Below are 12,558 nucleotides of genomic sequence, written 5' to 3' on the forward strand. Positions count from 1 at the left end.
GCTTGCTAGCTGAATCTGCAGTGATGGTGTGACATTGCCATTTGACATACTGTCGAGAACATATATTTGTCCATCTAACTTCACAGATGCCACCCAATGGAATTTTCCATTGTGGTGGATCTGGACTGCTGGTGACATCACAGATCGATATTACCTAAAAAATAGGAAATTGCACGCTGCGACAAAAGCGAGATAAATGCGATAATACACGGTACTCATCTTGAAAAATCAAGAGGAAATTAAAAAAATTGGTAAAATCTGGATATTTTGTAGTCTTGGAGTATAATTTTGAGACGATAATTTGATTTATTCCCGCCCATGTGAATTGAAAAACGCCAATGAATTTGTTTATTCTTAATTACTTCCAAATTAAAATTGTACTGTCCAATGAAATAAATATCGCTTTTCGGTTCAACCAATCTTTCAATAAACACTCGCGCAACTTAATTTGCTAGGAATAGGTACCCAAGCTATGTTTCACCCAATCATGTTCTGCTTATAAAGCAATATGTAATAGAGAGAGTTTAATGAGGTTAGAATATTTGTTTGCAATTTCAATTATGCGGCGGTTTTTGATGGTTTCTTGATCAAGCTCATCAATGTTTCAATCAATCGATTAACGGTCAGTTAAAGAGCTTACGTGTTTGGAAAAAAATTAACTAATCTGCACAGTAGGATTAATGATGGTAAAAATTAGTTTTTACAAGAATTATTATTTATGATAATTAGTACGATGCAATTTACCATAATTACACATCTATGAATGCACATTTCCATAAGAAAATAAATGACATTAAAAAAGATTTTCCCAAAACTTAAAATGAATATTTAAAAATCATTTTAATAATTTTTTTTTTACTGAACAACAAGAGAAAGATATAAATTAATGAATGAATAACAGTATACGATGATGTGAGTTATTATTCAACGGACCATTCATAGAAAATATCAGGTCAATAAAAATATCAGGTCATATGTTTCACGTAGTTAAGGCTCAATACAGATTTATAACCATATTTTTTAAGATAACCATTATACAGAAATACCTAGCTATACATATACTTATCTGCACTTTCCTGTAGAAATTTAAAAAGAATAAAAGAACAACAAAGATAAAGAACACAAAGATATTTATTTCCACCAGGTCAAAGAAATATCAGGTCAATACATTTTCCTAGTTTATGGCTCATTACGCATACTTTTATTTTTAAACATAATTACACCTAATATATCTGTCTTAAATCCCAGAAATATAAGAATAACTAAAAAAAAAAAACACAGAAAACACGGAGATTTTATAAGTTTTTATTTCAATCAGGTCAAAATCATGTCAATAAAAATTATCAGGTCAATACACTTTCATAGTCTCTGGCTTGTTACGCATAATCATACCTATATTTTTTAACACAAACATACCTAAATTATCCGTTCTATTATCTATCAGTATAACATCAAGAAAAAATAATGATAAACACAGAAATCGCGGAGATTTTATAAGTTTTTATTTCAATCAGGTCAATATCAGGTCAATGAAAATTATAGGTCAATACACTTTCATAGTCTCTGGCTTGTTACGCATAATCATACCTATATTTTTTAACACAAACATACCTAAATTATCCGTTCTATTATCTATCAATATAACAATAAGAAAAAATAATGATAAACACAGAAATCACGGAGATTTTATAAGTTTTTATTTCCATCAGGTCAATATCAGGTCAATGAAAATTATCAGGTCAATACACTTTCATAGTCTCTGGCTTGTTACGCATAATCATACCTATATTTTTTAACACAAACATACCTAAATTATCCGTTCTGTTATCTATCAATATAACAATAAGAAAAAATAATGATAAACACAGAAAACACGGAGATTTTATAAGTTTTTATTTCCATCAGGTCAATATCAGGTCAATGAAAATTATCAGGTCAATGGATTTTCCTAGTTTATGGCTGGTTACACATAATTATACCAATATTTTTAAACAAACTTATACCTAATATATCTCTCTTACCTCCCAGAAATATAAGAATAACCAAAAAGTAAAGATAAACACAGAAAACAGAGATTTTTTTTAATTTTTTATTTCATAGGTCAATAAGGTCAAGTCAAGTTAACCAGAGTTTTTCTGCTAAAATATCGACAATTTCTAAGTAATTTTATGTCTACTAACACAAATTTATTAGAATTATTGATATTTAACTATTTTTTGGATCTATTTCTTTATTTTCTTTTATATTAGAGCAAGTTATTAGATATTTATTACATGCGCGTTTTTTCCCTGTTTCCAAAAATAGCGGACTGACTTTCATCGTAACAAACGCCGAACACCTTCACTTTAAATCACAATTTCACAAATAATTCGCATATTTTCACATCTTAATTACCTATTTTCAAATGTATTGTAGTTTTATAATACATATTGATAGATTCTTAATAATTCACAAGTCATTTATACGTTTTATACTACGTTTTATGTGACGAAGCGCTAATTCCAGACTCAGACCCAACACGGTAGCGTTTGTGACGTCAGACCCAATATATTGGGTTCCCGCACACAAAGGGTTAAATAAACTAAGTAAGTACATAGTTATGATGAGCAAGAGTGCCTCTTCCAAATTTGTGAATTTCTTGGCCCCAGGGTCAGGGGTTCTAGTGCTAGGGCGGGGCTATATACATGTAGATTATTCAGTTAAAATGCATTATTTTTTAAAAATTTTTCTCCTCTGATCATGATCCTGAGTATGAATAAACTAACTAAGTACATAGTTATAATGAGCAAGAGTGCCTCTTCCAAATATGTTAATTTCATGGCCCCTATGTCAGGGGTTTAGCTATTTGGTGTAAGGAGAGGGGGCTCTACATTACATTAATTCTTTGAAAATCTTTTCCTTTGCTCCTGGGTATTATGCCAATGATCTAAGTTTTTATATATATATATATATATATATATATATATATATATATATATATATATATATATATATATATATATATATATATATATATTTATGATGAGGAAAGGTGCATCTAGCAAAATGGTTAATTTCATGCCCCCTGGGTCAGGGTATGGGGGGGGGGTATAGTCTGAAAATAAATGAATGCTTTGAAATCTACTCATTAGTATTAATCAACCATATTTGACAAAAAACATGATAAAATTTTGAAAATGTGGCCCCAGGGTCTGTGGTTCCTGTGGGGTGGGGTGCACAATTGCATGGTTTAGAATGGAAGTGCATTTTTCTCTTAGTTACTCTGATCTACTTATGGGTGTTAAGTGACTATCTAGTAAGCATTGCTAAGTGTATAATTAGGATAAGCAATAGTGCCTCTTTCAAAATTGTGAATTTCATGGCCTCTGGTTTAAAACACAAACCAAATTCAATTGTTGGAAAGTTGTTACATGATACTCAGGTGACCTATAAGGCCCGTGGGCCTCTTGTTCGGTTGAGTGAACAGGTTAAAGTTTTTGGTGCAGGTTTCATTTTTAAATAACTATGAGTTCTTTCATGACCAATCTTGCATGGATGATACATCTAAGGATGCATACTACCGGGCTTGCTTCGGATGCTGAATCTGACCTACATTTTCCGGTTGAGTGAACAGGTTAAAGATTTTGGTGCAGATTTCATTTCCAAGTATCTATAAGTCCTATGTTGACCAAACTTGCATGGATGATACATCTAAGGATGGATACTACCAGACTTGCTTCAGATGCTGAATTCGACATACCTACATTTTTCAAATAATAGACCAGGTAAAAGTTAGGGTTTGCAGTTCTATTTCCAAGAAACTATAAGGCTTATATAACATTGTATAAACCAAACTTGCACAAATGTTGCATCAAGAGATGAAAACTCTCCAATTTGCTTCAGATGCTGGATTTTGATTACATTTTCATGAAGAAGAACTAGTTTAAATTTTTTATGTAGGTCTATTTCAAAGTATCAGATCAAAATTGCTTAAATATTTTCATTTTTGGAATGTACACTTTTTGTTGGTTAATTGTGTGACTTTGCCTTACTTAAAGACAACATTGTTGGGGTGAGCTTTGTAATCTCTAAAATTTCCTATGTTTTTTTAGGTAGCAGCACTATCCATTGCCAGTGGCAACGCTCTGCTTTTAAAGGGAGGGAAGGAAGCGTATCATAGCAACCAGATCCTCCATTCCCTGGTACAAGAAGCACTGGAACCATTCGTTCCAAGGGAAACCATTTCATTGGTAAGATTGTGTTGACTAATGTCTTTGTCCTAATGTTTTTGGATTGAAAATTTGGGAATACTGCTTTGTGAGTTTGTTTGCATGTCTACATGTACATCTTGACATTTGAAGGAGAATTTAGATTTGTTCACTGAAGGTCACTCTCAAGAATTAATATGAGTTCAAGGTCATATTTAATCAAAGTACAAAGAGAAAAAATTCCCTTCATATGATAAGAAATTTAAAATGGATTTTTTTATTTTAGAATAAAATGAAGGATAGTATTAATTTATAGTTACAGCTTTAAGACAAATTATGGAAGATGTTTCCACATTTAAAAAAATGTTATATTCATGGCAATACAGTTATACTGGGTATTGAGTTGTTGGTGTATTCATGAATTGGTGCTACACATGTCTGCTTTAAAATTGAAATATGATTTCTTAGTGGTATTCATAAATTAGGGCATTATTGTCTACACCTAAGCTGATAAAATATGAAGCCCGCTTTTTTTAAGTGCACGTAACTACAACATTGTTTAGTGTTGATAATTTCTGTACTGTAGGTGAGCACACGTGAGGAGATAGAGTCTCTGCTGGAACTGAAGCAGTACATCGACCTAATTATTCCCCGCGGCTCTAACGAGCTGGTCAGTATGATACAGAAGCTCAGCCAGGGCATTCCCGTCCTGGGACACAGTGAGGGCATATGTCATGTTTATATTGACCAGGAGGTGGACGAGCAGATGGCACTCAACATTGGTAATGTTCTGTTGAAATGTATGACATAATTTCTCATCAATTTGAAATCTAGTGATGATTAATTTTTTTCTTGCTTTTAAATGGCAAGAAATAAATATATCCATTGAGATTAGAACTGAAATAGTTTTTTAGAAGAGCAAAATATTCTTGCCATATGGGTAAACTTTTGATTTCATGTAAATAGACTTGAACTGTTCTTCGAATGAGGGTTTAAGAATTATTTAGTGCTATCCAAAATTTATTTTATTGTAATAAGATGATTTTTGAGGACAGTTTTTATCGTATTTCAGTGGGGGACTCTAAGACAGACTACCCTGCCGCTTGTAATGCCGTAGAAACCATTCTGGTCAACAAGGCACATCTCAGAACACTGTTTTTCGAGGATTTGTTTGATATGCTGAGATCTGAGGGGGTAGGTAGAAAATGGAAGCTCAGTAGAAAGGGTGCTTTAATAGTTTTATAGGAAGGGCTAAAGGATTTGAATTACATGTACCAGAGATTAAAAATTAAACTTTAAGCTCAAAATTGCTGGATTTTGCTCTTTGAGAACTCTTGTAAGTTGAAATAATTACAAATTGTCAAATTAGGCCATAATAAATAAATAGCTAGATTCTCATCCGAATTTTTTTAAAAATCGAGGCGGGCGGGCAGCTTTTATTTTATATTTTTTATTTTTTCAATTTTGCAGATATTTTATTGACCTGGTCAATCTATGTATTTTTATCTAAAAACCCGAATAAAAGTCACAGTAAAGGTTCAATTATCTCTTACTTCACATCATCACCTATCTTTTCAACCAATGACCCTTGTTTAAAATATATACACATATATTACAGCAATTACCATCTTTTCAGCTGTCAAAATCATTCAAATTTTGAATACCGTTTCCCGATCAGAATTAAGACGAAAAAAAACAGAAATAAAAAAATGGAGGGGGGGGGGGGTTAAAATCAGGGAGGGCGGGGATGAGAATCTAGGAATATTTTTATTATGGCCTTATGTATAAAAGCAAAGTCTAATAAAATTTTATGTTGTTTTTATTTAACAACAGGTCAAGATTTACTCTGGTCCCCGTTTATCATCTGCCCTGAAATTCGGCCCCCCACCGGCCCCCTCCCTTCACACGGAGTACGGAGACTTGTCTGTCACCATAAAGTTAGTGGATGACGTCCGTGACGCCGTCCGTCACATCAACAAGTACAGCAGTAGTCACACCGACACCATAGTGACCAGTCATAGTGAGTGGTCCATTCAAAACAGCCCCTCCCCTCAGTACCTAGTGGTGAAATCTGTAGTGAACAGTCATAGTGGATGGTCCATCTAGTTAAATCATAACTCCCCCCCCCCCCCATCACCCTTGTACACATTTCCCATGACATTATTTCAGTAATGCTTTATGATCTTCATGGTCTTCAACCTTACCCATCCCAGCCATTTTTTACCATAATTATAAAGCTTTGTTTTCATGCATCTATATGATTTAAAATACATGTAAAAGGAATTTGTTTATGAGGTTCTTCATAGTTCATAGGTGCTTTTAATTAATGGTAAAAGATGACCATAGCTGCTTTTAATTAATGGTCAAAGATGATCATAGCTGGTTAAATTGCGTTAGTAAATTACAGAAAAAAAATGTTCTCATAAGCATCACTATTTTTTAATACAGAAAACACAGCAGCAGTTTTTCTCAAGGGAGTGGACAGTGCTTGTGTGTTTCACAACACTAGTACAAGGTTTGCTGATGGCTACAGATTCGGTCTAGGTTAGTAATGTTTTGCAGTACATTGTAGTACTTCTGTAGAAATTCTTATTTCCAGGTGCTAGTATTTTACAATTTTCTGTAATATTTCATTTTCGGCATATATAGTAAAACACGTTTAGTACGAACACGGATATAGCGAATTCACGGATATAACGAAGTGTTTTTGGGTCCCCGGCAAAATTCTTAACAATATCTTCGTAAAATTTTACGGTTATAACGAACTTTGATATAACGAATTTACAGATATAAAGAACTGATTTTGAGTCCCGTTGAGGTTAAATATAATGAATTTTACATCTTTTATAACAACTTTCAAAGATTTCAAAATTTGAATAATTGATTACTGACTTTATTTCTCTCAACATTTGTATATAAAATTCAATTCATAATGAAACCTTAGTTATCGAAGGTATTTTTTGTAATATTTGCTTCCCTAACATATTTGATAGTAACACTTAAAGGAAAACATGCATATTGCGAATTCGCTATATATGGTTATACGAATTCGTTTTACGGATATAACGAATTACGTATATAGCAAATTAAATTCACAAGTCCCAAGGACTTCGCTATAACCGAGTTTTACTGTACCGTGTTTTACTGTAGTGACAATCCAGTAAATGTGCCTAATTTTTCTTTCTGTAAAATAACAGAAATTAAAATAAAATTTGGAACACATTGAAAACATATTTTGCAGAATTATTAATTAAATTTTTTTAGAAAAAGAAACTCTTCTTTGAATTTTGAATTTGTCCATGATGCAATGAAGTCAACAAAAATTTGGGGGTTTAAAAAAAAAGAGGAGAGATTTAACAGTGATTAAATAAATTATATTTTTTTTTTTTCGGGCCTAGGTTTATAAGCCCAGCAGAATTATGCCCGTGGTCCCTAGGAGTGGAGGGACTTGACTCCCACGAAATGGCTCCTCCATGGCGAGGGGCATATAGTGGAGGTTTTCTCGAAAGGAAAATTGGAATACCGACACGTGTCTCCCCCACTACCCAGGAACAAGCATCGGAGGAGGAAGAACATGTAGAACGGGAGGAATAGATCTGGTTATTGGACTGTTTAAAGACGTACAACCCGGGGGGGGAGAAATCTTCGTTTTCAATTGAACGTTTGACGTGACGTCAAATTTAGCGTCAAAAATAAAGCGTCAAAACGACGAGTAAAACGATCCCGATGTATATCAATCATGAAAGGAAATTGGGATATGGGGCTTGGCTTTGATTGCGCGTACCATACTCAATAAATTTTAATTTTTTAATTAACCCGATTAAATCCGTAAAAAGCAAGACAAAAAATACCATCCCTTAATGTTTATTTCATTTCATTTCATATACAATAAATGGTATTTTTTATCAAACCAGCTTTTTTTTTATTCTGAAAATTTTATTTTACATTGCCGAAATTCTTTTATGTACAATTGGCTATATAACTTCCATTAATGGTTTCTTTAAAAGGGTTTTACATAAAATTTTTTTTTTTTTTTAATAAATAAAATAACAATAAATAAAAAAAAAAAACTTTTTACAATGTAAAATATGGCCCTTACTATAAAGAGGAACAACTCTGAAAATTGGGATGTTTTTTTCCCCCTTTATTCAGGGTTTTCCACAAAATCAATACTTTTCAGCAAACCTGATAAATGAAATTGAATACTATAGACCTCATATACACAATGTAAGTATAGAATTGAAAAGAATTGTTCACTTGTACTGAAATTATCTGCAAAGATGAATATCCTATTGCACAAATCGTTTGACTTTCTGTCAACAATGTGGGTTTCGCATTTCCTCGAATCAAAACAAAACGTAGCCTATAAGTTTTTTCAAAAATATCAAAGTGCGATCTGATATAAATTGAAATACATGAAGAGTTTAATGTTTGATATTTTGAAGTTAATGTGGACAAATACGGTTTTTCATACTAACTTTAGAAGCGACGACATTGAAAGAAATGCGTACAATATCATAGGGGTGTACATCTATGCAAATGTGATGTATCCCCACGGCCACATACTGTCTGTTTGAAATAATGACATGAAAGAAACTACAATTATTCCATTTATATCACAGGAGATTTAACATACACCATTATTTTAATGAATAAAATTAAAGATAAAAATCAAAAATCGACATATTGAAGTTCAACAAAACTTGAATTCGTATCCAGGTTTCATGTGATATGGAATGCATAAAGCATACATATATGGACTAAACACTAAAATCCTTCAGTATTTTTTTCCTATCACTAAAAAATATCAATATTTATTCTGCATTCATGAATTTAAGAACTAATGCATACCTCCGGGATTCAAATACAAAAAGTATATTTGCACTGTAAACGACGTTTCGTCAAACGCTAATGGTCTGCGACGCAAAAAAGGAAGGGGTGGGGGTGGGGAGGGGTATTCAAAAATTACCTAAAAATCTACATTTAAATACGCTTTACACATGAGAACTTTTAAATTTGTAAGTTAATATATTTTTGAAGCAAAAGCAATATTCCAATTTATTTTTTTTAATGTGTATTTGTAGATTCATATAACAAAGTGATCGACCCCCTCAAAAAGGCGGGAACGTGATTTTTCAGAAAGGGGGGGGGTAATTTTTTCCCATTAAAACAAAAAATGGTCTACAAAAATTATCAAAAATTATAAATTATTTTTACTACCACTACCTAAAGAAAGTTTTTTACCAAAATTGATTTTTTTCACAAAAAAAATTTGAATCTGAAAAATACGCAATTTTAAGGTTAGTAAATTCTAGTTTTTTGTTTAAGGTCTTTAAAAATTATTTTTATGAAGTATATCAAAAAGATACTATATTTTTTTGTTAAATGGTTAAAAGAATAAGCCAATGAAATTTTACATTATATCTAACCTGGCTTTCTTGAAAATCAAGGTTTAAGTAGTTCATTGATTAAAAATTTCTCTCCTCGTAAACACCTAAAAGGGGGGGAATTTTGGAAGTTCCTGTCCAAAAACCACTCGAACGATTTTGTCCAAAATGTGCATACATACAGTAGATATATTCATGTACTAAATATACAAAAATAACGAAAATTAAACACAGGAATTTTTTTGGGGGAGGTGTGTTGTACATCCTTTAAAAAATTTCAAAATGGACATTGGAATCAATCTTTGTCATTGATTTCTGATTAAATGAATGCCCGCCATTGTGGGGTTTCAAAATAGAATTACGGTAGATTGCTGTCTCGCATAAATAATACCATGATCATTGGGAGTTTATAGATAATTTTCCAACAGTATGTCCATTTTTTTTTTTTCATTTTTGAAAAAATGGAAAAATATTTTCAGGACACAATCTTTAAATTTTTTGTCTACTGGTAGGACCAGAAGAGCTTTGCATAGTAAGGTGTCCGTGTCTGTCTGTCTGTCTGTCCGTCTGTCTGTAAACAATTTTTCAAAACGCTACTCCTCCTACAGTTTTGGGTTTATTTTAATATAACTTGGCACACAAGTAGACTACATAAAATACATAAAATAGTGCATCGGTTTTTGATTTTGATGAACGGTGTTGCCGTGGTTACTAAAAATAGAAATGCCTGTAAAATTGTTTCATATTGCTACTCCTCCTACAGTTTTCATTTGATTTCAATATAACTTGGCACACAAGTAGACTACACTAAGATACATAAAATTGTGCATCAGTTTTTGATTTCGATGAAAGGTGTTGCCATAGTTACTAAAAATAGAATTTTCTGTGAAATTCCTTTAAAAACCCATCCTCCTACATTTTGGTCTGATTTCAATATAACTTGGCACATAAGCAGACTACACTAAAATACATAAAATAGTCTATCGATTTTTTGATTTTGATGAAAGGTGTTGCCATGGTTACTAAAAATAGAATTTTCTGTGAAATTCCTTGAAAACGCTACTCCTCCTACACTTTTGGTCTGATTTCAATATAACTTGGCACATAAGCAGACTACACTAAAATACATAAAATAGTTCATCGGTTTTTGATTTTGATGAAAGGTGTTGCCATGGTTAAAAAATAGAATTTTCTGTAAAATTTCCCTTTTAAAAACGTACTCCTCCTACAGTTTTAGTCAAATTTTAATATTACGGGCAACAAGTATACTACACTGAGATACACAAAATATTGCATCGGTTTTTGATTTCGATGAACGGTGTTGCCATGGTTACTAAAAACAGAATTTTCTGTGAAATTCCTTTAAAACGTCCCCTTTCTACAGTTATGGTCTGATTTAGTATTACTTGGCACACAAGAAGACTACACTAAGATACATAAACTAGCGCATCAGTTTTTGATTTCGATGAACAGTTTTGCTATTGTTACTAAAAATAGAAATGTCTGTGAAATTCCTGATGGCAATGGCTTCTTTTCTCATCCTTTGTCATAAGTACAAACCAGTAAGCTAATTCACAAGACTTCTGGTTATATTCACAAGAATATGTTCTTGAAAATTGTAATTGTCACTAAGCTTTAATGAATTGTTAATGATGTCTGATTTTCATTTTAGGCACTTATTTCTACATTTAGGTAATGGAAAGTTATTGCTAAATCTATATTATTTAGTAAATAAGTTTGTTAAAAAAGCAATAACACGTGCATCAAAAGTTTGCTTGTTTTTGTTCTATACTCATATACCATGAATGGATGCACACCTACTTGTACATATTTTTATATAAAGTTCTTTTGTTTTACCTCAATTACAAGTAATATAAAAAAAAAAAATTTCAAAGTAGTTTTTAAACCATAATATTTCTAGATTAAAATGTTTTTTTTCGGGGGGATAATATTATTTGTGTTACTTTTGTAAACAATTATATCACTGATCTGGGTGTGTATAATTTTTCAAATTTTTCACTGATTTTTTTTTTTTTAAATACATTCAAAAAACAGTTTTTTTTTCATCATTGAATGAATATACAGTAAAATTTCGTATCACAACATTGACTCTTTTACAATTGATATTTTGGGAGTAAATTTAAAGTCCCAACCACATGTTATTTTTATTTTCTTCAGTATTTTTTTTCTTTGATGCCATAGTTTTAAAAAAATAATTTACTATGCATACATACACATGTATATAATGAGTAGGATTTAAAGGTTTTTGTCTCATGTTTCCACAAGCTGAATATTTATTTTTTATAATACCCCCAAGGCCCGGGGGGCCCGGGAACTTTGCCTTGGCCCTATTTTTTTGGAATTATGGGCTTGCTTTTTCATCAGAACTACCAATCAAAGCTTTCATAAACAGATAATGTATACAAAAAAGGGTTCAGTTGAACCCCAAGCTTGTGTTATGGAATTGTTTTGTATAATGGCTTAATGTGATTGGGTTGGAAAAAAAAAAACTTTAAATTTTTTAATATTTTCAAACATGCACTTCAGTAGCCCCCGAATATAAATGAAATTGCCAGCTGGGGTAATAAATGTTTACTGTACCCCTTGGTTGCAAGGATTTTCTAAATTGGATATGTTTAAAAGATTGATAGGTCATATACCATTTCTTTATCAAAAAACACTATGATAATAAAAGTATTTTCTTATTTGTTCTTCAAATATATTTTAAACTATAAATAAATTTTGGTTATTTTGTTTTTTTATTTCAATAAAGAAAAAATGGTAAATGATATTTAATTTGAATTCTTTCTTAATTTAGTTTTTTCATTTATTTCTTAATCAAAATGAAAATTTTAATGAAGAGATGCATTATTAATGCTATACTAATAAATGAAAATAAAATTTTAAAACCCGGATATGTCTGGGGAAAGGTATGGAAAGCTCTTTTCTATTTATTCATGACAAAAAAATTTTTTTTCAATAAT

The 12,558-nt window shown here is 31.6% G+C and overlaps 1 protein-coding gene across 1 annotated transcript; it reads left to right on the forward strand.

Annotated features, from left to right (window-relative positions):
- The first annotated feature begins 680 nt into the window (after nt 1-680).
- Nucleotides 681-7,781, forward strand: LOC134264117 (probable delta-1-pyrroline-5-carboxylate synthase). The gene is made up of 7 exons (XM_062746416.1): nt 681-686; nt 4,092-4,229; nt 4,774-4,969; nt 5,260-5,381; nt 6,021-6,207; nt 6,636-6,731; nt 7,624-7,781. The coding sequence occupies exons 1-7, from the start codon at nt 681-683 to the stop codon at nt 7,779-7,781; spliced, it is 903 nt and encodes a 300-aa protein (XP_062602400.1).
- Nucleotides 7,782-12,558: the final 4,777 nt, after the last annotated feature.

This window comes from Saccostrea cucullata, unplaced genomic scaffold (genome assembly GCF_032062105.1).
Source record: "Saccostrea cucullata isolate Sc308-1 unplaced genomic scaffold, CSIRO_AGI_Scuc_v1 ctg10896, whole genome shotgun sequence".
NCBI lineage: Eukaryota > Metazoa > Mollusca > Bivalvia > Ostreida > Ostreidae > Saccostrea > Saccostrea cuccullata.